We start from the raw sequence: 27,945 nt of genomic DNA on the forward strand, positions 1-27,945 counted from the left end.
AAGACCTCACCGACACCAAGCAAAAGGCAGTTCCTGCCTCAGAATGCTTCCAACCTATGGAGAAATGAGCAGTGTATCACAGAACCATATTTAGCCATATGAGGAGGAGAATATATTTCCATGATCTTTGACAATCTTTTTACCTGCCCTTCAGTTCCCCACTGTGTGTGAAGTTCTCGCAATACTGTTAGGATTGAACCAGTTCAGAGTCCTAGCTGCCACAGGTGCAGCAGCAGCAGCCATCTGAATGGTTCTTACAGGAGTAAAGCTCCAGTGTTCATCACATGGTGCTCAGTAGTGTCACCACTCTGTGTTAGAACAATGCACACAACACGATCCTTGAGAGGAGCTGTCTGTTTTCCTCCTACGGGTGTGTATGACAGGCAGGAGGTGTCATAAACTGGTGAATTCCAGTTTAAAACCCGTGGATGAGAGCTCAAGCTGAAGAGAAAGGCAGGTTGTGGGGCTGGGTGTGGGATTGTCAGTGAACCAGCACGCTCCCTGCTCACAAAGCTGCTGTCTGCTCTTTGGTGGAGGGGCAGAAATCTGTGATTCCATGTACATATGTATTTTATTTACCCAGGTTGAAAAAGGTGCACAAGCTGCTTCACAATTATATATCTGGAGAAGAAGAAACAATTGCAATTGTTTTGTGTAAACTTAGAAGAAATCTGTGCTGATTTAGGGACTCTTAGTACAGTGCTTAATTACAAATAAATACTTATGTTCAAATTTCTTGGTACAGAAGACAGTCACAATGCAATTTTAGAGCACTGGATTTCAGAAAGAGGGTGTGTTTTTGTTTGTTTTTTTTTTGCCAGAAAGGCCAAGAAGCTGAAAGGAAAAATGAGAAAAGTTATCTGAGAAGTTACTCAACATTCTGAACTGGAAAAATGTCATCATCAGAGGAAGGTCTTGTCCATCTGTTATACTTTTTATGAAAGGTGAATCTAGTGGAGGGGATAAACAAAGCCCAAGAGAAGTACACTTTTTTTTTGGACAACCTGGACCAAATCTTCTGCTGAGATCACTGGACAATCCCAAGAGATGACTTGCAGAGGCTGTGTTTTGTCTCCACTGCTGCCTTCCCTGCAGCCACCAACTGATAGACAGGAGTCACTCTGCAGCAAACCTTTGATTTCATTTTGCTCAGGGTGAGCTCACTGAAGGCAAACCCAGTGACCCACTTGCAGTGAGCCTCCAGCAAATCTCTCTGCACTGTAACCAGTCTCGCTCACATCATGCCTGACTCTGGGTCCCACCACACGCAGTGCTGCACTGCGGGGAGAGCACTGCTGCTCTGGGGGGAAAACAAGGTGCCCTGGGACAGGAGGGACAAGTGGAGCCCTGGAACATGGGTGTTCCATGGGTGTTCCAGAACCCATGGAACAGTCCTGGGGACCCAGTGGCAGCTCTGTTGTGTCACAAAGCCCATGCAGTTCTGGAAGCCCCAGGGGTGCCCAGAGCAACCCAGGGTGCTGGACAGCCTGCAGTGGCTGCCTGAGCCCAGGGCAGCATGGAGTTCCTGGGGACCACACAGCTAGCCAGTTACTGTGGCCCCAAGAAAAGCTGCCTGCTCCCAGATATATTTCCCACCACCACCACCAAGGACACCTACCAGGCCTACTACCTTCCAGGCTACCGCCACCTGAGCACCTGGCGGCCTGGTCTGTTCCACAAGGTGGTTTCTGTCCCTCCCAATGGTGACAATGGGCAATTTAAACCCAGCAGGAGGCCACCCACTGTCCTGCCTGGGTTGTGCTCCAGCCTGCATGCCCGCTACAGCACTCGTGACTGGCACCACTCTAACATGGTCCAGCTAAAAGGCTCTGAAGCCTCCAGGTACTGTGCTGGTAGAATGAACGTGGATTCAGTAAGACTGATGCAAGAGAAGGATCAACTGACTTACCAGATGCAAGAAGACAGCCAAAGAAATCTGGTAGAGAGGATCTCCGACATTGATTACTGGCGATCTGAGCTCATGTATGAGCTAGAGCGTCTGCTGAAAGAGAAACAAGCCTTGGAAACAACAAAGAAGCGTCTGGAATGTGCTGTGGATGAACTGCAAGGACCACTGAAGGTAGGTTTGACATTCCTAGTTATCGCCTGACTGCAAAATGAAGACTGCTTTATCTCTGTTGAATACTAGTGTGACTTTTACTGTTAGCATCACGACAGATTTTGGTGAAACATACTCAGCAAGAAAGAAATTTGGCCACTATGGGCTTCATATATGAAAGTCAACACAGGAACCTTATCAGGGCATTTCTGTGCTCTCTTCACCTTCCTTTCTGCTTGAGGCGCCCAGAGGGTAAGTCTCCTTCAGACCCTGGCCAGTCACCTCAGTACATTACAGCAGAGTAGAAAATGGCCCTGTAAGCTGCAATATCTCAGTATTCTTAACTAGCTCTGAATTTTATGCTCTTACTTGGTGAAAATAGTATTTTCACCCTAGAGAGCGTATAATTTGTGTTACATTCTGCAGTTCTCCAGAATCTTAAAGGCAAATTAATTGCAACAGAAAAAAACCACAGTAATGTAAGAGTTAGTGAACGATGCTACCAATAACTAGAGTTAAAGTTTTCTCATAAACATCTGGAATACTGCTGATGGAGACATGTCTATTGTGTTTCTATGCAAGTACAAATAGAAAACCAAATTTGGTATTCAACAATGACTTGTTTAGTTGTCTGTATCTGTACTGACTCAAAGTGTTGGGCTGAGGATGCTTTCTATGCAGGGAACATTTTCTGCTGAAATGATTTGTGCCAGCTAATGCTGTTTCATTTATTAGTATGGTTCTAAACAAGTGCATGGGACCTGTGGCAGGTTAACTGAATTCTCTATTGCCTGGTTATACAGTCATTCTCTTGTACAGGTATGCAACTTCCGAAGCTTGGCATTGGGTAAGGCAGGATGAGGGGAGATAAGATGAAAGGATTTTTGCCCACAACCAGAAGTGGTGGTTTTGACAGCACTCACAACCAAGCTCAGTCATGTTGAGGTGTAGGCCTTGCTGCACATTAATAAGCAACTTATCAAATGGCAGCTATGATGGCAGCTAATCCTTAAAAGCATGTATTGACAGCTTAAGTAGGAAAGAGCCACTAAGATGGATCATTTGAGCCACCTCCTATTCTGTTCCACCCTTAAGACATGGTCTTTACTTGACATGTCAGCTCAGTGGCCCCTGCAAACAAGGTTCAAGGTTTCACTCCATAATGCAATATTGAGCCTACTGCAAATGTTCTTTGCTTGCAGATAGCCATAGAATGCTTGTACCACCGTGAGAAGAGAAAGGGTATAGACTTAGTTCATGACAACGTGGAAAAGAACCTCATAAAGGTAAGATCAGACTTACTAATTTATTTTTCCAACTGTGGAAGTAACTAAAATCCAACCAAATATTTATCAGGGTAAAAGTATTGTGATAATTTCTTCCTTTCATTCATTTGGAAGACTGGGGAGGGGGAAGAGGAAGAAACTAGGTAAAACTGTACCTACTGGGGATGGTCAATGTTCTGTTCATCCTTCTGGGAGCAAAAGGAACAACCCAGCATTCTGTCTTGTCCAGTTCTGTCTTCCCTGATCCTATAAAAAACAAGGTAAAAACATTACTCAAGATTGTTTTCTGGGCCATGGTCTATAAAATAGCAGAAGTTCTTTGGTCTTACAATATAAAATGCTGTTTTACTGCCTTGATATATATATATATATATATATATATATATATAGTGTTACTGAACAAAGAAAATGAGATGGATAGTAGTGATTGCTTTTAAATAAGAAAAAATAAATCACATAACATTTTGCTAGCATATTTCAAAGAAGTTATACTGGATGTGTGTGAGGGTAAAAATAATAGAAAAGAACATTATGGGACAGTGGCATTTCTTCAAGCACTTTTCTGGATACAGAAGAATGTGCAGACCACTGGGATAACCGAGATGCATCTGCTGAGCCTACAACCTGCAACTTGAACTTTTAGTTTTAATGAAGAATCAAGGGTTAATATACATTAGCTTAAGTATTTCAGCACTTAATTTAGCCTGGGAATTCAAGGTAGGATAAAATACTGCTAAATGTTTCTCATGGACAGATGAAAACCCTTTTGTTTCAAAATGAAAAATAAAGGCTGTTTGCCAGATCTCCCCAGGTGCTCCTGTGACCAGTGGAGTGAGCTAGACAGTGACAAGAAAGGCCAACAGAGGCTCATTTCGTAATAACAGGAAAGCCAGTTCCAAAAGTTACTGTCAGTCCTACACATTCTGTGCAAGTACAGAGACAGAGCCTGTAGTTTTAAATCTGGGCTGTCTTAATGACTTCAAAATAAAAAAAACCCACTTTATTCCCCATTTCAAAACTCACAAAACTGTACACACTTAGTGAAAGGATATGTTGGGCTAAAGCAGAGTTTTTTTTAAAAGGAAAGATGCTGGAACACCGTAATGTCATTTGAGGGACCATAATTACCATGTTTGCCGTTTTCATATTGAGTACTTTATATTCATTTTAAGCTGAGTGGAAGCAGGCTTGGAGTTTCTTCAACTAACACTTATAGTTTCGAAGAATATTACAATATACTTCCTCAGGGAGCCTGAAATTAGATTTTCAACCTACTCCACCATCAGCAAAATATTTGTACTAGGAAAATGCAGAAGCAGTTAGAGGGGGTAGTTTAATGGGTTAAAGTTCATGTTTCAAGTAGCTTCATTATACTCAAACCAAGGAAAATTTGCCTTTATTAGAATGACTCCATGCAATAAAATTTACTAACATGTTTGATAGAATATAAAAAGCCATACAAAACCAAGTCAAAAGACACAATTTCGTAGCACTAAGGAAGAGAGGGACCAAAACACATCCTTTCTTGACTTACACTATGTGTGAGGTATGCAAGACGGTTACAACATCTAGAATGGAGAATAAAAAGGGTACATTCACCAAGACAAATGAAGTTTGATAAAAGCACTGATAACTGTGTTTTCCACTGTAGGAAACTGATGTATTCAAGGAATGCCAAGAAATACTGAAAGAACTTGCACAGAAAATCAGTCAACAGCTGGGGTAAGGCTTTACATTTAATTCCTGTTTTAAAGATAAGAACACAGAAATCAGTGTGGGCTAGTACCTAGTGAGACACTGGAAACAGCAAAGACAAAGCAGCATGTTGACCTGTTAGATGCTCATTGCCCTCCACTTTTAATCCTTACCAGTGATAGAATTTATATGTTGAAATGCAGAACAGCAATACTATTTAAAGATGACTAGGACTCAATTTTTCAAGCCACATTTAATCTGAAATCCTTTATTAAAATTAGGGACTACAAAATTATAACTTTGTTGTGCCATTGTTGCTATGTTGCATACTTGAGTGAAATTCAAATGGATTTTTTTTTCTTAATTATAAAGCTAAATCAAAGCAAATTTATTGACAACAGAAACAAGAATCTAAGCACATCCTAAGATATGAGAGGAGTTATGGAATAGAGTTACATTATTTTTATATATAATCATATATGTTTTTGTTATGGGAGGCTTTGGAATGTATTTTATTTCTTTGAGAGTACACAAATATTCTAGTGAATGCAAATTATATTGAAGTCTTTTCATTTAATTAGGCACAACTATTACGATAAAGTGTTCTGTTAACTACACACAACTGACACAAATCTTAAGTCATGCTTACGTGACATGATTCTCAAAAGAAACAGTTCAAGTACACACAGGCAAGGAAGATCAAATTGTACAGTTCTTGGTTACTACAGAAGAGGAGAGGAAGGCACAAGTAGATTTTATAAAATATTGCTCTTATTAATGGCACTGCGGACTTGCATAGGTCATGACAGATACATTTCTGCAGTTCATCCCACTGTGGTAACATATTTGCTGTATGATCAGATGAAAGCTAAGTATGCATTTGGTGGCATGAACTGCGTGTATCTCTCCAGGCTGGCATTTCTGGTTCCTCTTGATTCAGTTCTGTCACCACATCAGCAGACTGATAGCAATGCCAATTGACAAGTGCAGCACGGAAACAGCAATGTTTGTAAGAATGTCACTGTGTCTGCTGTCTTCCTGATGCCCTGGAAAACAAGACTTTGAGTCTATCTTTATCCACAGTACTCTTATTCTACCCAGGGACTACCAGGCCTTCCCCCTTTTTGGAAGAGCTAAGGAGGATTAAGTTACTCCAAAAATTCTTGTGGGTAAGAAGGCAGAGATGGAGCAATGTATTTCCCTCCTTGTGATCAAGATGAGCAGAAATAATTAAACAGATCTTCCAGTGACACACAGTTTGAATCATGCTAAGTGAATGTCTCCCCAGACCAGGAGAGATGGGAAACCATAACCTTTTCCTTCTCCCTTACAGATGTGCTGGTATGAAGGTTATCACTGAAAACCTCCTCCCTTTTGCTCTCTGAGGCTTTCCTTCCTGCCACACAACAACTACATGTTGTTTTTCACCCTTGTGGTTGTCCGTCATCAAAATGACAAACGTTATTAAATCCGATGCGTTAAATACAATTCTTTGAGGAATACTCGGTAGGGGCTATAAGGGGTGAATGGTACAGCAGCTCCTTCTAGCTACAGTACAGCACCAGGCATTTTTAAGACACTGTAAACGACAACTATAAATTGAAGCATTGTAGGAAGCTAATGAAAGCAATTAACTGTTTAGCACAGCAACAGCATTAAAGGTGGTTCAGATTAAGTTAAGCTTTTCCCCTTTCACAGCATCAACAGAGATGCACAGCATGCCCTGGAGCAGGATCTTTCTGACAAGAACTCAGCCCATTTTATTGATGAGAAATGCTTTAACCTGAGGAACACATCAAACAGCATCAACTTTTACTATGGAGTGGAAAAAGCAGATAAGACGTGAGTATCAGTGACTGTTGTAGCCTTCCTCATCAGTGCTGGAGAGGGACATTTTACAAGGGCCTGTACTGACAAGACAAGGGGGATGGCTTTAAACTGAAAAAGAACAGATTTAGATTAGACATTAGGAAGAAGTTTTTCCTTGTGAGGGTGCTGAGTCACTGGCACAGGCTGCCCAGAGAAGCTGTGGCTGCCCCATCTCTGGCAGTGTTCAAGGCCAGGTTGGATGGGGCTTGGAGCAACCTGGTCTAGTGGAAGGTGTCCGTTCCCATGGCAGAGGGTTGGAACTGGATGAGCTTTAATGTCCCTTGGTATTCTGGTATTCTACTATTCTCTTTCCATGCTCCATGCTTTAAATAGGAGCTTGATTGCAGCACAAGTCTCTGAGAAGTGATTTAGAAAGAAGTGGCTTCTCTCTCTGTATGGCCCTGTTTTATCTTGGTGTGAAACCCTCCATCATCTTCAATTATTCTGTGCCTGCTAATGGCTGCCATTGTCGGAGGCCAGGCAGAAGCTGGCAGGCTGCAGCACCTACAGCACTGATGTGGGGTGAACTGTAGTTTTCAACAAGGACCACTGTTCACAACCATTGCAGCTGACTCCTTGCCCTCAAACTCCTTTGTACAGGAAGCTCCCTCTGGTTTTGATTTAAGCTGTTTGGTGACCTTCAGGTTTCAAAACAACAAATAAAAATTCAGCTAAGGTGTGCAGTTGTGTGCAATGCGGTAAACAGCATTCAAGCACACACAAAGGACCATATATGGTTTCTACAAAAGTAGTTTGGGTTATTTGGAAATGAGTCCATCAAGCTATACTAAGATATGTATTAAATAGGATGATCAAAAAGATTTGATACAGCTTTAGCAGCACAGAGTGAACCAAAATTACTCAATTAAAATGTCCGAATTGCATGCAGTTTTAGAAGTGTTTAGTAGGAGTGGCTTCATCAAAAACTGTATCCAATCCAAAAGCGACAGCAGAAGACAAGCAGCTTCCAATAGAGGGCAGTGTTTTTGTGCTAATGACTTGTTAGTTCCCTTCTCACTCTCTAAAATGGCAGTATCTGAAAGGTGAGTGTGATTCGCAATCTCAAATTATAATGATTCTGTCTTGTTGGATAAAGAAAAAAAAAACAAACACCCCAGTATTATTTGTTTACTTATGTTCTGCTTTTCATTAAAAGCTCACTTCATGCACTCCTGAAATTAGGGCATACCTGAAGGAAACTTGGCAGGTGTTCTGCTGACTCTATTAACACCACCTACTTTTAGGATTAGCCATGAATAAAATTATTCTTGTCAGCTCTAGTAAAAAGCAGATTCATGTGGATAAGTTTCACAGCCTCCTCCTTTCTCACCAGCCATTATCCAAAGAAATGCCATTTTTCATTAACATTTTCCTGAAACCACTTGGCAGCCTGAGCCCTACCTGCAGCACTCCATAGCAGAGCAGGTGTTTTCTGCCTCAGCAGAGCCAGCCGGATAAATTACAGTCTGAAAAAGCAATGTTGGAGAACAGCTTAAGTACAAAGTACTTCAGAAAGTCAACATGGAAACCTACTTGGAAATTTAATTCTTTACTGAGAAAAAGAAAATAATTCATCAGGCCATGGAGGGGGAAAAAATCACACAAAATCAAATACCCTGCAGAAAGTACACGGAGATTGTCTGGATCAGCAGCTGTAAGCACTGTCAGCTCAGGTTTACTACACTGATTTATATACTTTACTACAATATCAGGTAGGCAACTGCCTAAAATGCGTAGCTCTAGAATTCCAGAAATCTTAGGAAGAAGTATTTCAGTTTGGAGAGCAAAGAATACCCTCTGAAAAACTGAAGAATAAAAAAAGACCAGTGAGAAAACAAGCACTGACAAAATTAACTTCTTTCTTTTTGCTTCCCTTAATATTTACTCACAAACTAGTGATCTATCCCTGCAGAGTTTAACATACTGGCATAATTCTTAGAAGACAGGTTTGTGAGCAGACAGAAGTCTCAACGCAGACTAAAGTTTGCTTCAGCCTTTCAATTTGGCAAGTAGAATCTGTACCTTTTTTATAAAATACCCTAAATATATCTGGGTGAAGAGAGCAGTGATCTAGTAGGCTGAGCAATGCATCAAAAAAGTGGTGAATTTGACACCAAACAGAGTAGCTTCTGCTGGATCAGCAGTTTTCAAGCCAGGGGCTCAGCCTGCAAATTCAGAGCAGTGCAGACTCCTGGTTTGGAAAGATCTGAGTCTTGGATTTATGTTCAACTGATCATGAAAACGATGGCCATCTTTGAGGCTTGGACATGAAGCCAAACATCCCAAAGTTTGTTCACGTGCAGGACATTGCAGCAAGAGTGTTCATAGGTGCCATTTTGCAGAGCCCTGTATTCAGTCTTTAGATTTAGATTTATAGGCTTTGCTATAGTAAAGCCATTTCTGTTTTTCTCATAAATATTACTAAATTTAACTGTAAGACCCCTGAAAGTTAAAGCAGAGGTGTTCATTTTAATGCATGGAGAAGTAAGAGGGTGGAGATGGTTATCCAAATGACACAGCAGGACAGTGCTGGGGCTGGGAGAAACTTGTTCTCCTTACTTGTAAGTCAGTGCTTTATTTATTTTCCTGCTATTGTTCATCCTGATAAAGGCTTCTACGAGGTTGGAGCCACATGCTTTATTATGCAAGTCATGCATGAGGTAGGGCTGCTCTGATAGCAGACCAGAGCTGGCTGAAGAGCTGTGGAATGCTTCTTGCTCATTTTCTCTAAGCTAGGCTGGGCTCTCATGTTCTCTCATGGCTGGTGACACACAACTCTGCCTCCCCAAGATAAATATTTGAGTTCACAAAAGTAGCTGGTATTTGAGTCTAATTTGATGGTGTGTAATGTCCAAGAGATCATGCTGAATAATCTAATAATCATCAATGCCGCAAGCACTTTGAAACTTGACACAGAGAAATGAGGCAAATTTCAGGCTGAGGTACAGCAGGTATGAACTCAGACTGTCATCTAGCCTATTAAAGACTGAAAAACTATTTTTAATCCTCAATAAACAAAAGGTATGCAAGAAAAGCCCATTCTTTATACAATAGAACATAAAACTACTTATTTTGGAGTTGATGCCAGGGCCACTAAGACCATCAGTTAGCAGTTACAATCTTTAAGCAAGCCATAGAAACACTGTTGAAGCAACAGCTCTCCAAAAATATTTGCTCATTGTTGCCAAATCTTTGGTTTATAGAGGAAAAATTGAAAAAAAAAAGTGGGTATGAAACCCATAGAATCACCTGATACATGTGCTTGCAGGGGTTGCAATGGATTAATGCTTGGTGTTATTCAGTGTAGTTATCACTGAAAGAAAACAGCTCACCTGAGCTTCTATTTGTAAAATTTTCCTCTTGTTTTCAATTCCTTACTAGTGTTTCAGTTCCTGCAACATGGGCTAAATTCAGTGAAGACAATATCAGATACTCTCAGCATGCCAGGGCCAACTCTGTCAAGCTGCGGGAGGATACAGAGGTTGCACTGGGGAGCACCTCTGAGGAGATGTGGAATCAGTTCATCGGTACCAACCTGGCCTTTAATAAGCGGATTGCTGAAGTGGCTGATGCAAAGAACAAACTCCAAGCACAACTGGCCAGGGTAAGATTCACAATGAAGAACCTTGCAACAGCTGTCCATAGTCACACATTGGTTATGTTCATTCTCGATTTACATGTTTTAAGTAGGGAAAGGTACCTTGGATGGTATTTGGTCCTATTTTACATTTATTGATGATACTGCCTGGCCATTTTCTGACACAGAAATTGTGCATTAATTGCTTGCTTCCCCCCCCCCCCCCAATGAACTAACTTTGGAAAGTGTGCAAATAAAAAGGTCCACAAACAGCAGCATGTTTTTCAGATTTAGAGGAAGGAGAAGACTTTAAGATTTTACAGTTTCATTTGCAGCAGCAAGGGAAGAGTCCTAAACTAGCTAAAATTTAAAGTATTTACATGCAGAATGTCATTAGTCAACTTTTGACACTGAAGTTCCAAGTTTTCCTTCCCTTTTGATACATTTCCACATCTTTAGCCTGAATTTTGGCCTGAAAAAAACTGATATTTCATAGCAGGTCAGACAGTGAACTTTTTCAGTATTTGTTCTGCCTTTGTCTTCATATTACGCAAAGCAGAAATGGCACAGAGACAGACCTGTATTAATCTCTGGCCGTTTTGCCCTTTTAGTAAGTTTTCACTGAAATAAATGACGTGTCAGAAGTGTATTAGTTGAATTTTGAAATATATATTTTGAAGTTAAAAGAGGTAGTTGAATTTTGAAATGCATTTTTTGAAGTTAACAGGAGGTACAGCCTTTGTACTGACAGATAAATTCTTGTTAAGCTAGCAGGACTCACTGTGCTACTTTCATGTGACGTCAGTCAGAGTTCTGGAAGTTCTTCCATTAAGATTCTTTCTCTTATAGAGGAGCCTAATGTTCACTCATTTTTTTCAATGTGCATGTGGAAACAATAGAGTTTTCCTGCCATTCTATTTGCCATAAGTAGTTTAAGATGTTTTCAGGCTATTTTTAGGGACTCTTAGGAAAGTGTAAAGTAACCAGCTAAATAGCATTAAGCCACAGCACATAAATTCACATTTTTCTCTCTCCCACTTCCCCCAGCTTGTAAAGTATGAAAGATGTTGAATGCAGGTTTTTGTGTGTTTTAGACTGTATATGATCTAGCCAGCTACAGAATTTTATCCCTGAATTGGCCATCCATCCAAATTTCTCCTGGATTTAAATCTATGAACATCTGCTTCACATTTTTCATTGACCTTTTCTAATGCTTTTAAGTGTCTCTTTTATAAAAGAACTTGTAGCACAGGGCAGCACAGAGTGCACATACGGAATCACAAAGTACATATGAGCAGGGATTTTGCCATGGAGTCCATCCGACACTGACCTAACTTTTGACAATTGGAAAGGGAAACCCAATATTTATGTCCCTGTACTGTCACACCATTAAATAGCAGTAATAAGCTATCTGGAGAAACTTTAGTAATTTGTGTAAAGAGTAATTAGTTTGTACTATATACATGGATAAAAAAAGTATCAAATAAGACTGCACTTTAAGAACTAATGCTGCTGTTACTACTGAGCCACTAGTTAGCACATACAAAGCAGAGATACTTTACTCATCACGAACTCCATAGTAATGTAGTTATGTCAGAATAACAAAATGCTAGAGGATGAGAAAACTGCATATGCTACTGAGGAGTAATCCAGTGTTGTCAAAGGAAAGGAAAATGCAGTACATTTACTGAGCAAAATCTTTGCTGGTTAAGATGTGGGTGAAATTATATGGTCGAAGTTCTGTTAATTCTCTTGCTCATGACCATACCTCAAAAGGACAAGAAGAAAGAGAAGGCTAGTGAGAGCAGAAGGAGGTAGTGCTCATTTAACTGTTTTTGCACTGACTTCTCAAGCAATGAATGCTACTCTCAGAGATATCCTTCTTTCTGGCAAATTATTTTCCTAGCTAAGCAGGCTAGCACTATAAAATGAGAGGAAAATGAGCATAGAAAAGATTTGCTATCTTGGAACTGTGAAAAGCTATCCTTTTAATGAGGTCTGGAGCTCTTTTTGGAATGGAAAATACTTTTCTGATTTGTGAAACAGCAAAATCTCTTCCAGACCAAAAAAAAACCCCAACCCTGAAAACTGACCAAAACCCTAAAACCTACAGGGAATCTCCTGCAACCATTTGTTTCTGAAGTCAGTACCCTGAAAAAGTATGCTCTACTAGTGTCTGTCACTGATACTGTGGTGGTGGCTGTGCTGTGTCCTGTGGTTAGACTTCATCATATATATACTTAAAATATTTCTTCTGGCCTGATCTTTTTTTTTTTTAATTTATTTTGTATGTGTATATATGTAGCTGTTTTATATTATTACATATGCCTATATGTCTAATGGCTTTATGGCCGCAAGTTTACAGTCCTGACTTGCTGTACAAGACTGTCATTACTTCAAACTTGTTTAGGGAAATCCACTAAAAATCCAAAGGGAACATGGGCATTGTCCTAGTAACGATCTACTGGAACATTCTGGCATTGCTGTACTTAAATTGTAAAGGGACAGAGAACTTGCTAAATCCAGAAGTATCTATAGAGAAGGCAAAAGAAATCAGCTTAACACAGATAGATGGTTTCATTAGCATCAGGAACTCAAAATCAAGATCACTGTTCTCCTTGAAGCTCTGATCTCTACAGGCACTGGCTTACAAAGAGGAATTTCTACAGGATTGACTAGTGACCTGCAGGCAGTTCAGACTTAGTGGATAATCAAGACTTCTTTCTGACCCTAAGATCAAAAATACCTCATTTCCCTTTCTGTCCCAACTGCACAAGTCTATGATTAATTTATTATACTTGATTCTGGGATTAATCTTGGTCATAACAATGCAAGATTCATTCAGAATTTGGATAGCAGAACTCTGGAAATACGAGGTGCTGGAGACAGAAGCCCAGAAGCCCTAGCTAGGTATGTGGCAAGGATCACAAACCAAAGACAGCATTACAGCTCCACTATGCTTCATCATCACTGGGCTCACAGAGCATGTGGTTGGTTGGGGATGCAAATATTCTGCAAGAATCTAATCACAGTGTTATAACTGTGGTCAGGCTCAGAGCTGCTGTAGGACCAAATTTTTAGGCAAGTGAAGAGAAAATACAGTGTAGGCAGTTCAGTGTAGAAGAGGGTGGTATGTTGTCTGCAGTATACCTCCAGAAACACTTGAATTATGCCAAGAGACATTATGGTAAAGGTATTTTACATCTGGTGTAAAAGTACACAAATCTTCAGGGAAAGAAGGAAAACCTTTAATCAAGGTGCCAGCCCCTCATTAATATGTTTGCATCTCTTTTCCATGAAGTTACTATTAATGTAAATAGTTACCTTGGCTCCAGTCTCCTGGAAATAACCAATAGGGCAGGTTGTTTATATACATCAGCTCTGGGAATCAGCCAGACCAGACAGCAAGTGACATGTTTGCATAGTTCAGTATTTATACGGTACCTCAATAGCAGATTATCCCTGCCAGCTCCAACACCTGTACCGTGTTCAGAAGTGTTTCTGTGTCCAGAGGCAGAATGCCCAGCACCACCCTTCCTGCAGGTCTTGCTGTTCCACCACCTGAGAGCACAGGAATCAGAAAGAGACTAAAAAACCTGGTTCATGTTTATTAAAAAACATTAAAAAATAGCAATGCACTCCAGTAAATGAGTTGCCATGATTCTAAGAGTGTTTCTACTCTTAACCTATACCTGAATATTGACTTTTAGTCGATACCTGAAGAGCCCGCAGTATTTTGTTTCAGTAAGTTACTCCATCTCTTAAATAAGTTACTCCCTGAGAGTCTCCATCTTTCACACATTTTTCTTAAATTTATTTATAAATTTAAGGAAAAAAAAACTTCCCTATCTTAGCAACTCTTATGTTTATATAGTGGCTAGAATAATTGAATACATCTTATTCGCACTAATTCAAGGGATAAACCTATTTAATTTTACAACTTGCATAAAATATAGAGCAAAAGCCAGGAAAACTTCTGTGGCAATAAAACCAGAAATTGCCCACCAGCCTCTGCAATAGTTTTCAAACTCTTTATCTGAGAAGTGCTGAACAGATCCCTCTTACGCTGTTGGAAAGCACAGAGCCTGTTCCTATGAACAGAAACACAAAGAGATATTGAAATCTGATGGGAGGTGCCCATGCAAGAAGCCTGTAGGAGGGGTGCAGCAATGCTGTGAGCTGCAGGAAGGATATGTGTATAGCAACAGGAGTACTTTCCCCCTGGGACTTGCCCCATAAAGGCTTTCATCTCAGACCGCAGTGTATCCTCACATGACTTTTTTCAACTCAGTTTTGTTGAGTTTTTCCCTTATGCCTTAAAATTTCAGTTATTTACAGTATTTCATGCCCATTCATAGTGGCTGGGTATACAGTTAATCTTATCATTAAATCTTGGAACCTGCTTGAGAGTTAAGTTTTCAGATGATTAATGAAGGCCGACTCAGAAGTGGTTGGCAAGGTGGATGCTGGTTGGTGTAGGTAGCTCGAACTTGCCTAGATAAACCTGTTTGAAGGAGGAAATAGTTACTTAAGCTAGGAACAGACTTTCACCTAGAAACCAAGAGAAATTACAGCTGAAATCTCAGACACTCACTTGAAGCCAAAACTAGATTTTTCTCTCTTAAAATTGTTGCTTGATCCCATGAAATCATAAGGACTTGCATAGACTAACTACATCAGAGTACTCACTGTGGTCATGCAGCAAAACCATGCAGGAAAAGCCTGGCTTCTCAGCATGCCATGCAGCAACGCTCCACTTCTTGGATTAGCCGGAGGGGAACATGAAATGGGGAAGGCTAGAGCTGTCATAACCCAGTAACATCCACTGCACATCAGGATGTAATCAGGTTGTCAAGAATCAAAGAGTCTTTATTTGTAAAATAACCTTAATGTCTTCTTACACTGAGACACAGGGCTAAGTAAAGGCAGCCTGGATGCGAGATACTGCTGTCACTGATAGAGAAAATAACTTCTCTCTGCCACAACATTCATATGTGAGAAACTGAGGTGGTTGCTACTTCTTCTGCTCCCTTCCCTGCGACCCATCTGCACTCAGGCAATTCATATCGGCTTGGCAAAGAGGATTCAGTTCAAGGCAGCAGTGCTCATAAGTATTTATAAAACCGTTCCTTGTTCTCAGATAAGACTGTCTTGCAGAAAACACAGATGGACATCTGCAGCAGCTTTTCGAGAAAGGAAGCATTTTCACGCTCTGAAGAGTCACGAGAGAAATAACATTTCATTGACTCTCAAGCCCGGGCAAATTTCGCTTACCGTGACTGGGTTCAGATTTCATTAGTGACTAGAAAGAATGTCATTCCTGACAAGAAACAGAATTGCCGAGCAGCTGTATGAGCCAGAGCTGTTTTGCTCTGGCACCATCTTTTTGCTAGAGGCATCTCTCTGTTAAAGGGATGTATACCCTCCTCTGAGATGAGAACCCGGACAAAACAGAGCACGCCCAAGGCCCAAACTGCCTGTTTCATTGTTATTTTGACTCGGTTTAGCAAAAACACGTTAGTGACATAGTAATTTATTTTGTTCTCCTACATGATGGTGCACTCTAAAATTGCTGGTCCTGCAGCACCTGCAAGTGCGATACAGTGTAAACTGGAGAAGAAGCAATAACAGAACTCTCGGGGCTTATTCTTGTTCCTCAGTAGTTAAAAGCGGAGCAAGAGAGTATGCAGCGAGTTAAGCATCTTCCTGTGTATAGTTAGGGGCTCCTCTGTTATTTGGAAAATATTTTAGGAAAACCAGGCCAAATTAAATGATCCCATGGTTTTACTTTTCGTAAAGCTGCTTTAGATGGAACGGGTTGCCCAAGGAAGTAGTGAACGCTCCATCCCTGGCGGTGCTCGAGGCCGGGCTGGATGGAGTCTTTGGTGGCATGGTTTACTGCGAGACGTCCCTGCCCATGGCAGAGGGCTTGGAACCGGATGATCTTAAGGTCCTTTCCAACCCTAACCATTCTATGATTCTATAAAATAAACGTCTTGTACATTTTTAGGACCCACGGAAAAGTTAAATAGATAGTGATCCCATATAAATGTGAAATTGATTTGAGTCTTTTCAGAGATTGAAGTAAAAAAAGAAAAAAAAGCCAGCATACTGGAATTCAGCGGTAGGACGATTTTTATATGATTGTAAATTGTTACACTTAACCTTTTGGCTAAGGCAGGCCCAGAGTTCCTGCATCTTCTGTTTCAATCTATGCGGATCAGAGCAAGCTCAGTTAGGACGCAGATTAAACGTCCAGATGTATATTTGAAACCTTTGGTTTTAAAGTACGGTATTGACAATGTGATATTTCCCTCTTTTCTATGACAATGTCATGTTTAAGATAGTTGAAAATGCTGGGGATTTTAGAGGTACCCCTTAGCACAAACAGAACTTGTGAATTTTTTGTGAATGCTTCAGCTTTCAGATCTGTTGGCTGTATCTACGCCAACACTATTCCCATTGTTACAAAGTGTTTTATATAAAAGCTTACAATATTCCCAAATCTGAACCCAATCTCTTCTCTTCTGATATGCTTGATGAAGTGTGCAATGAAGGTATTTTCTCTGGGCACAAACTAAATCAGTACTTCTCCTCAGTACAAAACTCAGTCGTCCCGTGTCAGTATACACAACAAAGGCACGAAAGTTACTCTTCCCAATGGTTCTAACTCTGCTTCAGCACTGTTAAGCTATCTGAGCTCGTTAGCTGCCCCTGGCACGTTCTGTTGAGGAGTCTGTGGTGGTTTTTTTCTTTTAAATGTGCTTTTCTTCTTAAGAAATTCCTGGACTATTCCCCACCACCATCTGATGAAAAAATACACCAAACTTGCAAAGTCATAAAACAGTGACCTGCAGCGAAGCTTCAAAAGACACAAACAACCCCTAAACCCAACAAGAGTAAGGGACACGGTAATCTCTGTTAAAAATTTAACAGTAAAAGCTGTCAGGCAGGTCCAAATTAATTTCAGATTTGAGATCTGGGTTATTCTTGTAATCCAAGGATTGCAAGGTATCCTAATTTTACTCTGAAATAATGTCTAATAATAATGTCTGAAATAATGTCTGAAATAATTTACTCTGAAATAATATCCGCTAAAATGAATTGTGAAGTCAGTCATAATTACACCATTTATTTAATTACATGTGATAAACTCAACAAATGTAACTTTTACAGAATAGCTTGGATGAAATATGGAAATGTGGATGAAAACATTTTTAAAAAAGAGAGGGAAATATCAAATAAAAAAATTACCAAGAGGCTCAGGAATGTTCCTCCCATCATGTTACCTGGCTGCTGCTGAGCAGGCCTTGGAAACAGCTGTCGTGGTTTAAACCCAGTCAGGTAATTCGTTCGCTCACTTCCCCCCCCCCTTTCTTGCCCTCCCCCTGCTCTCGGAGGGACGGAGAGGAGAATCAAAAGAATGCAACTCCCACGGGTTGAGATAAGAACAGTTTAGTAACTAAGGTATAACACAAATCACTACTGCTACCACCAATGATAATAATGATAAAGGAAATAACAAGGGAACAGAATACAACACCTCACCACCCGCTGACCGATAACTTGCCCCCCAAGCCCGACCAAACTCCGACCGATACCTCCTCCAACCCTGCAGTCTCCCAGCCCTTCCGGCTAACTCCCAGTTACATCCTGGGCATGACGTGCTGTGGTATGGAATAGCTCTTTGGTCAGTTTGGGTCAGGTGTCCTGTCTCTGCTTCCTCCCGGCTTCCCCTCCTCCCTGGCAGAGCATGAGGCTCACAAAGTCCTTGGCCAAACCAAAACATCTCTATCAGCTCTGTTCCCGAGCCGAAAGTCAAAACACTGCACTGCACCAGCTACCAAGGAGGAGAAACATGACTGCTACTGCTGAACCCAGGACAACAGCAAAGTAACAAGGATAGCTGTCAGACTGTAGCCATGTTAGAAATGCTGATGTTGTACGTAAGATGACGATGCCTACATGATGATACTGTGCAACTTCAGCACCTCCTTCTCTCAGTCTGTCTGTGACAAGCCTGTAAGTATCATGGCCTGGGTGAAGTGAGAGAACAGCAAGAGTGCAGTTTTCTACAGGCTCTCAAGTATTTGTGCTATAGCACAAGACTTTACTCATGTCCTGGAAGGGAAAGTTTCCGAATGGGCAGCTGCTGGAGCCAGTGCCTCACCACACTCTCCTAGGAACATGCTGCTCAGCTTTTGTTGTTTTTTTGCTTCCTGCCTTTGGAGGTCATCCAGAAATGACGCAGACTGGTGCAACGCTGTCTGGTGATCCTCCCCACCAATCTGTTAATGTAGAGCAGGTTATCTAAACCATTTGATCCAATGTGTGGCCAAAGTGAGTAGTTGAAAGCTGTTTGTACAAAGCTGCTGCAGCAGTGGAAGTGGTTCCCCTGAGGCCATTTATCTTTGTATCCCTTAAATGATGACACCTTTTTCTTTAAAAAACAAAAGTAATTTGAGAACACACAATAAACCCAAACAACATCCACTTACGTGCAGCCAAGCAAGACTTAAAGATGGATCCATAGTTTGACATTTGAATTTTGAGTTCACAGGCAGGTTTAAACAATATTTTTCCTTAGCAAATGAATAAGCAGTTTGTTCAGTAGCATGAATCAGTTCCCTTGGTTGTGCATAATATGCCTGCAGGCTACTCAGACCTTTATGAGCAGGACACCAGAGCACCAGTGAAACGTGGCATGGGAGTGTAGTTACTGCACACTGTGCTGACACAAAGTGGTATAAGGATTGGACAGAAAACTGAGTTTTCAGTGACTTTTGGGTGAAAGCTCTCTTTTCATGACTAATGAACTACTGGATTCTCAATAAAGAGTAACATTTTCTATCTAGACTTCAGAGCTTGCCCTTTTCAAACACTAACATTGTGTGAATTTGCAGGCTGTGCAAGATCTAAATACTTCTAGTCATTTCTAGATACAAGACTACTCTTGTCCTGTGTCGGTTATATTTATGGGGGAAGTGCATACATGGCAGTGCTCTGAAGAGGACAACAGAGTCTCCTGCTTATCCTGGTGTCACTAGGGGAACACCTATGTGCTTACTGTGTGAGCAGGGGAGGCCTAACTAGGTGCTCTCTGACAACACAGCACAGTATGTCCTGTAAAGGAATGGAAACAAATGTCAGGTTTGATGATTGCCAGCATTCATGCACTTGAAAAGTTAGTACTGAATTGAAATACATGGGTTTGTGGTCTTGCACTGTACTTGCACTGTAGCCACATATGAATGCATCAGAAGATTTGAGAAGAGTCGGGGTTCAGAAAATCACTCTTCCAGTTCTCTCTGCTAGCTGAGCTTAATGGAAACAGCCTTTCCAAGAGACAGTTTATACATGGACAATCTGCTTAGTGTGGTCTGTATTAGAATCAGTCATTTGAAGATGCAGAAGGAAAAACCATCCAATACATAATTTTTTTTATGCAAGCAGAATCAAAGAGTAAAGGGCACTTCACCATTACAGAAGCATTGTCTCATAGTACTGGACTGGTTTGCTATAGTCAATCCTTAAACAATAAGGATTTTATGTGGCAGAGTAGCAGCACTGTTATCTAAAATACTAAAGACTACTAAATTTCTTCCCTGGGTCCTCTTAGAAATTTGTGTAATGCTTCCATAATCTGCTGCAGTACAGTTCTGTGCCCATGCCCTTTGATGGCTTCCTGCTTTCCTTCCACATGTGGAATAAACACAGGGTACCTACACTGCTTTCAAATAAAGAGAGGGCAGGAAAAAAGTTTCTTGCAGAAAATATTAATTTTATCCTTTTGTCTAACCTGACTACACTGCATACTTACTATACATGAGCAGCATCACTCTGGGGAGCTGGTTTCAGTCATGGCTCAGAAATGAGTGCTCTGGCCTGCTCAAGTTGTGCTGTTTCATTGATTTGCTCCATAAAGGTGAATCACCATTTCCAACTGCTGCCCAAGAGAGGAAGTCTTGTCACCAATAAAGCTCAAAGTCTGAACCACAAAGGTCCTACCCAGAATCTGAACTGAGAATGGAAGTCCTCTGCTCCACCATGAGTGGAAAATAAATAACACACTCAAATCTTTTCTGAAATTGAGACATGACTTTGCCCAGTTCTTACAGGGCTGATACCTGCTCCTATGTCTCATTCTTTTTACTTTGAATTACACTTTTTATTAAAAAAGAAATAAACCTACTTAAAACTTGCTCCAAACTGTAAGTAGAATTAAGGTAAAAGGCTGACATTCTCACATAGCCCACTGCACTAACAGAACTACAGCACAGTGACTTTGGCTCACTCACACACAGCAAGGCGTAGCATGGGAAACACGGCTGCAGGGACAGAGCCAGAACATAAACACAGGAAAGGAGGACCCTGTTGAGCAGCGGGTGACCTCCAAAAGCACTGTGTACCCTTTGCCTCGAAGCCCTGGTACGTCCCCACAGGTTGCTGTTTTAGTTCACAATGAAGGTGAACAGTAGAAACAAAGGATAGGACTGACAGGCTTTAAAACTCTCCCTGAAAAATGTTCACTTGCTCACCAGGAGCCTGTCTAGGAACTGGACCTCCCCTCCGTGCCTCTTAAGGAGGTTATAAACAGCAAAGTTCTGACTTCTGAGCAACAGAAGACCCAAATCCTCAGTGTTTTCAGGGAAAAAAGAAAGGTGTGGATGATGCATAATGAAGACATTTGATTTCATTAAGTCTCTTTCCCTTGGTTTTTATCTATAGAAATAAGTATGTGTAACTGGTGAAATTATAGACAATATGTAAAATGCTGTATCTAACAATGCATTCTTGTAAGTAGTTCTGCTGCAAACAGCTACTGAACTGCACTGGATTATCTAAAACACAAGCTAATCCACAGCAAGTATCTAATTAAAAAGGAACCACTGCAGAATTATGGGAATTTACTACCATTAGCTTTGCTGTCTTCCATACTGTGTTCCCTTCACAGTCTGAACTCTTCATAGAATTTTTCCCTTTCAGACTGCAAGGGAATAAAAGCTGCATGCTTTTATTATTTTATGAATGTAAACAATAAAAGCTGCTTTTTTGGGTGAAGATGCTCTCAAGCTAGCTCTGTGAGAGCCAACCTTGGACCCAAAGGGCTCAGAACAGTATGGAGACCTGCCTTCAAATCAGTACAGTTCATATACTGCTGCTCTAGGGCCCAATTTGTCTATTGCAACACTGCATTGCTGTAACGGTTGAACTGCTCTGGACAGTGCTAGTCAGGACGTAGTTTACATTGCTCTACTATACAGCATCAACAAGCCCTTAAGTATTTGGACTGGGGTGCAGGTTCCTGGCATTAACTCTGGGTTTTGTCTATAAATAACCTTTCAGCAGCAGGAACTAATGCAGTTCTCAAACCACATGTATCACTGGCAAACCTGGTACAGCTTAGTGTGTAGTCAAGATCTAAATAGCAACCTAATTTAAATCACATTATGCCATTTTTTGTGGTTATTGAAATTCAAAGTACACTGATTTTAGTAGAGTGGCTGAGAAACTACAGTAGTTCAATTTGTTGTCTTCCATTTTAAAGCTGTCTAAAGGCAAAAAACCCCTTGATGAACCTGTTCACCACAGTGGCTGTAATGAATCCTGATCGATGAAAGAAACAACAATCAATTGTCTGGGAAATGTTGCCTGAATATAAATATTTTCTCCATTCTTTAAGGCTGAGCAAAACTTTTCCCTTGCAAGTTTGCTAATTTTTACATACAGATTACAGCAAATAAGCAGCATCTGCAGAATTTATAGGGATAAGATGATTATATGATTACATGGGCTGCAACCAAACACTATGCTTTACTACTTCCATGGGCCTCTCCTTTGTGGTGATATTGCCATCCCATATCTTCTACATTTACAGCCTTTAAAGAAGTGGCTCTTCCCTCTACAGCTCCCAGTGGAGTTTTCAAAACTTTGAGAATTTAGTTTCAGTAGGGAACTATGACTTGTGTTAATGTGCTTTTGCAGCAAACATGCCCTAAATGCTTGGAGTACGGAACAATTTCAGAGGGAACGTATTTAATTCCTTCTCAATTTTTATGAGGCAAAAGGAAATAAGAATTGAATGAAGGTTTAAATGGAAGCGACAGTTAATTGAAATTTTACCTTTGAAAAGTGTTCATAGATCAAGCATCAGATTTTTTTTTATTTAGGAAAAAAATTAGGTAATAAAGCAAAATGCAAATAAGTCCCCGTAGAGCGATAAACACCACCCCTATGAAAATGTCTTTGTCACAAAAAAACACAGTTGGCATTTCCCCATCACAGTAAGTCAGTGCTTCTCTTCTGCTTGTAATAAAATTATATTCCAATTTGCCTACAAATTTCTTCATTTTATTATAGGCAAGAGGCTGCACATTTCCTAGTGGAAGCTGTTTGCCTGATTTTGGGAACAACTCCATTAAATGTTTCCATAAGATGTATGAGTGTAAAGCCCCCTCCTTCTGGCTCTCCTATGACATTTGATTACCATACGTCCCTTTAAAGAAATGGCAAGATCAAACCAATACTATACAAATTCATCTGATTCATGTGAATTTATGGTGATCTCCTCCCCTAAATTAAGCAAAATGACATTCTAAACTGGAAGTAGTTCTGACAGGAGTGTTTAAAAGTGAGGTAAGTTCTGATTTTGTATGCATATGAAGCTTAAAACCATTCTGCTTTGTTCAGGTACTTCAGGAAATCTTCCAGACCGAAGATACAATCATGTTATTGGAGAGATCCATAAAGGCAAAGGAGTATCCACTGAAAGTGGCTCAGACCCGCCTGGAAGGACGAACCAAACGACCCAACATAGAACTCTGCCATGATGCACCTCAGTTTCAGTAAGTAAAGGCCAAACTACCCTCTCCCTTCCTTCACCAGCCACTCAAGAACAGGAAATTTAACAACAGTATGAATGAATCAGATGAGATTAGACTTGCATTCATTATATCATGATACAAATTCTGGGAGGAAGAAGTAAAATCCAAGTAGCTACACTGAAATAGTAGGCCAAAACATCTAATGTTCAATGTGTTTAGTTGCCTTAACTGTCCTGGGAGAAGGACTCTAAAGAGCTCAATTGCTTGCTGGTGACCGGTGTCTTTTGGGATTCAGTCTCATATCCAAATTGGGATTTAGGAATTGGTTTTAATCCCATTCTGTATGAAACACAATATTTCACTTTAGGAAATACCAAATTTTAGAAACATGTTATCCCAGACAAATGTCTTTAAATGCAAAAAACCCTCTCAAACCTATCTAATAGTCAAGTTCTTTAAAAAGTTAATTGCAAATAAGCATGAGGCAATTACTGCCTTAACTAATTTTCAGCTCTGTAGTGACTCCAGTATCATCTTGGTGCAGGTTAGCTCATTTGAAATACATTTTGGTTATATAGCTGTGGGGGCTTCCCAGCACATGTTGGCATCAGTTTGGTGACCCCTGTGTTGTGATCCACTGTATAGCGTGTACTGTGTCTTCCTGGATATCGAAGATGATGTCTGAGATACTAGCCTTCCTTCCCTAAAGACTGAATTTTAATCCCACTTATCTTTCTCCAATCCAGTTGGAACACAACAGTGTTCCAAAAAAGTGTATCTTATTTAAAATTCTGTCTTCCAAATACTCTGTGAGGGGAGTTTCTCAAGAAATACTGTTCCTCCCATAGCTGGAGGGAGTTTCACAGTCCAGTGAAAAGAATTCTGTATACTTTTATGAAAAGTAGCAAGCTATTCCCTTTTTATTTTTGCCTCCAGCAAAATTCTGCTGTATACAAGAGCTTCACTTACAAGGAGATTAATGAAGTACATAATGCTTAAACTGAGGATTTATATTATTTTTCCTAAACAATGTTTTGTCAGCTCAAAAAGCTTCTATTTAAACAAGGAAGTGGCAATCAATCATGGTTTATTGCACTGGTATTTTTCCAATTTTTCTAACTCCTTAAACCATAAAATGTACAATGCAATATACCTTTTTTTCCATCTTATACTTCTTTAATTGGATCCCAACCTTTCCTTTGGCATATCCATATATTAGATTTCTTCAACTTCATCCTCTGCTCTCCACATCCATTCTGTCAAAAAATATCATTTTGGATCTGAATTTTTTATATCCATTTGGGGAGTTTTATTCATGTGGCTTTTCATTACACATAAATCATGTCTGTTCTAGATGCAGGAGTTCAGCTGTTATAAACCGTAAAAACCAGTGATTACACAGTAGCATTCACTTAGCAGTTACATTTACTACAGGAGCAGATCATTTCCCACTTCAGTCACCGTCACACCATCAATTAAGTAAGCAAATAAACTACTATCAGCATTTTATTAAAAAAACAACCCCACACAAACCCCAAGATGGCCTTAAATACTAATACATAACTCCAGCTTTATACTCACTCTGAGGCTTGTTCTCTCCTTCCTCCCTGAAAATCTCTTCCAGAGAAATGCCTGTAGCTTTATGATTGATACCGGTCTGGTCAGCAGGATCACATGTATCCAAGATATAAAACTTGTTTGATTTAGGATCAAAAATGCAGTGCACAAAATGCACATTGTCCCTTCTTCATCCCACAATTGCGAGGGATGCTGTTGATGCTCCAAAGGGTCCTGTCTAGAAAAGTCTGGAAGCTCTATTTCAAATCACTGGAACATCTTTGAATATTTTCTTTAGAGTGAGAGGACATTAACATGACATACTTAAAACCAAGTAGTACATAGGGGTTCAGAATCAATCTAACATAACCTAAAAGCTAGTAGGAGTAAGAGCTTCACAAGTTGTTGTACAGCTACTTGGGAGTATTTTAGGCTTAACATACGCACAAGTGTTCTGTCAATCTAATATGACTTCTGATAGGTTAACCAAAATATTTATACAAATACACTGTTGGCTAGATGCAGGTATAGTGACAGAAAATTAGCATAACCTATTCTCCTTTCTCCAATGCAAATGAATTTTGCTCTACCCAGCTCCCTGATCCAGAGCAGGTTATGCTAGATGCTTTAGCTGATCCAAATCAGTGGATATTATATTCATCATAGCTGCAATTACAAACAGAAATTCTGACAGGGTATTTAAAATTTGGGCACTTTTTTTCTACCACAGTTATTGGGTGAGCTCATATCTCAAAATGTATTTTCCCAGAGACAAAATGCTATCTGAGAAAGAAAAAACATTTCCTAATTTCACTTTTTAAGGATTTTTTGCTTTTAAATGATGTTATATGTATTTCTCTTATGTGGTCTAAAGCAAGAAGGAATTCAGTCCAATAGCTCAACTGTAATAGGGAAAGAAAATATCAAATGAACCACTTCTTTGTAACATGTAAATGTTATCTAAGTTTGCTGTTTATTTAAAAGGAAGTGCTGATGTTGGCACATGTTCTCTGTGTGTGCTGCCAACTTTGTAGTTGAAGGGATTAGACACAAATAAATTAATAAAGCCTAGTTTTTCTGTGCTGAAACAACTGGGACTGTCCCAAAACAGGTTAAAGTGGATTCTGGAAAATTCAATCTTTCTTATTTCTATAGTGCACTAAGCAATTAACATAACATGAGACAAAACACAAAGCTGACAGTATTAAAGAGTTTACCAGCTCGGGGACTATCCAAGACAATTTGCCATATCTCCAGTGATAAGCCACTGGAAGAAATGTGGTTACTATCATCTCACAGAAAATCTTGATTTCAGAGCCCTACATTCAATGGTTATTCTGGCAAGTGACTCTTGTTCCAGTTAACATCCTTCAGTGCCAAATCTAGACCGCTCAGCACATTCTGATGCACAGATTCAAGCTAGCATGAGCTACATCAGCACTCTGCAGTAACATCCATCCCAAATATACTTCTACAGGACCACATCTAATTGCTCAACACAGCTGTGCTAGCCCTAGAAAGGCTATACAAATGAGAGGCTGCAAGTGAAGGAGATAGATAGCAATTAGAAAGAAATACCAAATCAGAGCAGCTTATTCTGCTATTAAAGGGCAAGGCAAGCAAGAAATCATCATTTACACGTGCTATGCAAGCTAGTTGGGCAAATAAGTTTCATATTGATTCAGTCCAAGGCAGCTGTTTAAATCCATCCTAAAAGCATGACCTGTCCACTGTCAAAAAAGTAATGCACTGAGGTTATGCAAGCAACCTGTCCCTTTCTCTTTTATCAGGCTTGTGACTGAAATTTATACTATAGATGACACCATACGGACCTTAAAGCAACGTCTGCAAGAAGCTCGTGATACTCTGCACATGCTGATGGTCAACAAATCAAACCTGGAACATGACATTGCTGTGAAAGCAAACTCCCTCTACATTGACAAGAAGTGCATGGACATGCGCAAAAGTCTTCCCCAGCACCCCACGACTCATTGGTTACACTTGAGTTGTAACCTTTAATAACATAAAAGTTGCAAAGGTGCAAATATTTCCTGAAGAAAATCATTAGTATTCTGTTTTCTCAAGTAATAAAGCCCAGTAGAAACAAACTTCTTAAAATTAATATCAGGCCTCTTTCCTTTGACCAACCTCATAATCTCAGCTGTAGCTGTTACTTATTCAAACAGAATTAGTAGACTTATTTTAACAGAATCAGACCACATGAAAATAAGCAGACAGATATGGCAAGGTATGTGAGTTACTAGCTAGAGATAACGTTAGACTGAAATATAGTATTTCAACAGAATTAGTACAACACAGGAGTTAATTGTTCAGGGTAATGTGCTGTCTGTGTTTCAGTCCTTGTCTGGAAAAGTCCAAATGCTACCCCATCCTTACACTCTCCTCCTGTCTAGTAATGATAGATTTGGAGTTTGGAGTTAGAGGAGGTTAGACAAACTTGATTCACAGAAGCTGATGGGCAATTTGAGTGTAATCACTCCAGGTACACATATAGCCTGTATTCAACTGAGAGGGAATCTTTCTATCTCTACATCTTCCTTTTTCTTTCTTTTTTTTTTTCTCCTTTTTCATTTGTTTCTTTGTGCCATCAATTATGAAGTGTGTATTTGTCTGTTTATATGAATTATTTGTTACTGATGTGATATTTGCCCAAGTCTGAAAGGTCTTAGAAATCTGTAGTATCTTATCATTAAATTTTGAAGGATTTCATGAGCAAAGACAGTACCATTGCTCTATTGTGGCTAAGGAGAAAGCTAAGACAAAACAGGAATGGAACAACACAGCAACATGATGTGCTTAAAGTCCTTCAGTCTGTAAGTCAAGACTGCTCAGCTTTCTAGTTCTTAATGGAGCACTACTCTGTGCGGTGGGGAAAAGGATGGAATGGGCTTTGAAGATCTGACCTCTGTGGCTGACAGTTGAAACACATTAACAGTACAGTAGTCCTAGCAAAGGATTTGGGACAGAACTAGTTTTAACTAATGGTAAAGCAGTCTGACTGCTTTGGACAAAATGGAGAAGAAATGTTTCACTGTTATTTCTGTTCCTTCCTGAAGC

General features: G+C 40.1%; 1 protein-coding gene and 1 long non-coding RNA gene across 2 annotated transcripts; one reads left to right on the top strand and one right to left on the bottom strand.

The window, feature by feature from the left end:
- Positions 1 to 1,444: 1,444 nt before the first annotated feature.
- TEKT5 (tektin 5) lies at positions 1,445 to 26,989 on the top strand. Its single transcript, XM_061473330.1, is given in 8 exon segments — positions 1,445 to 2,080; positions 3,262 to 3,345; positions 4,997 to 5,067; positions 6,739 to 6,882; positions 10,291 to 10,513; positions 23,177 to 23,331; positions 26,658 to 26,835; positions 26,837 to 26,989. Coding segments are annotated over 8 exon segments (1,455 nt in total). The 5' UTR covers positions 1,445 to 1,516; the 3' UTR covers positions 26,873 to 26,989.
- On the bottom strand, positions 3,355 to 26,651 carry LOC133279538 (uncharacterized). Its single transcript, XR_009746917.1, has 3 exons — positions 24,892 to 26,651; positions 24,483 to 24,678; positions 3,355 to 3,591 (listed from the first exon to the last, which is right to left on the bottom strand). It is a non-coding gene; the product is annotated as an uncharacterized LOC133279538 (long non-coding RNA).
- Positions 26,990 to 27,945: the final 956 nt, after the last annotated feature.

Source organism: Pezoporus flaviventris, unplaced genomic scaffold (genome assembly GCF_033815535.1).
Source record: "Pezoporus flaviventris isolate CSIRO_AGI_PZ_B2104156 unplaced genomic scaffold, CSIRO_AGI_Pfla_v1 ptg000078l, whole genome shotgun sequence".
NCBI classification, from domain to species: domain Eukaryota; kingdom Metazoa; phylum Chordata; class Aves; order Psittaciformes; family Psittacidae; genus Pezoporus; species Pezoporus flaviventris.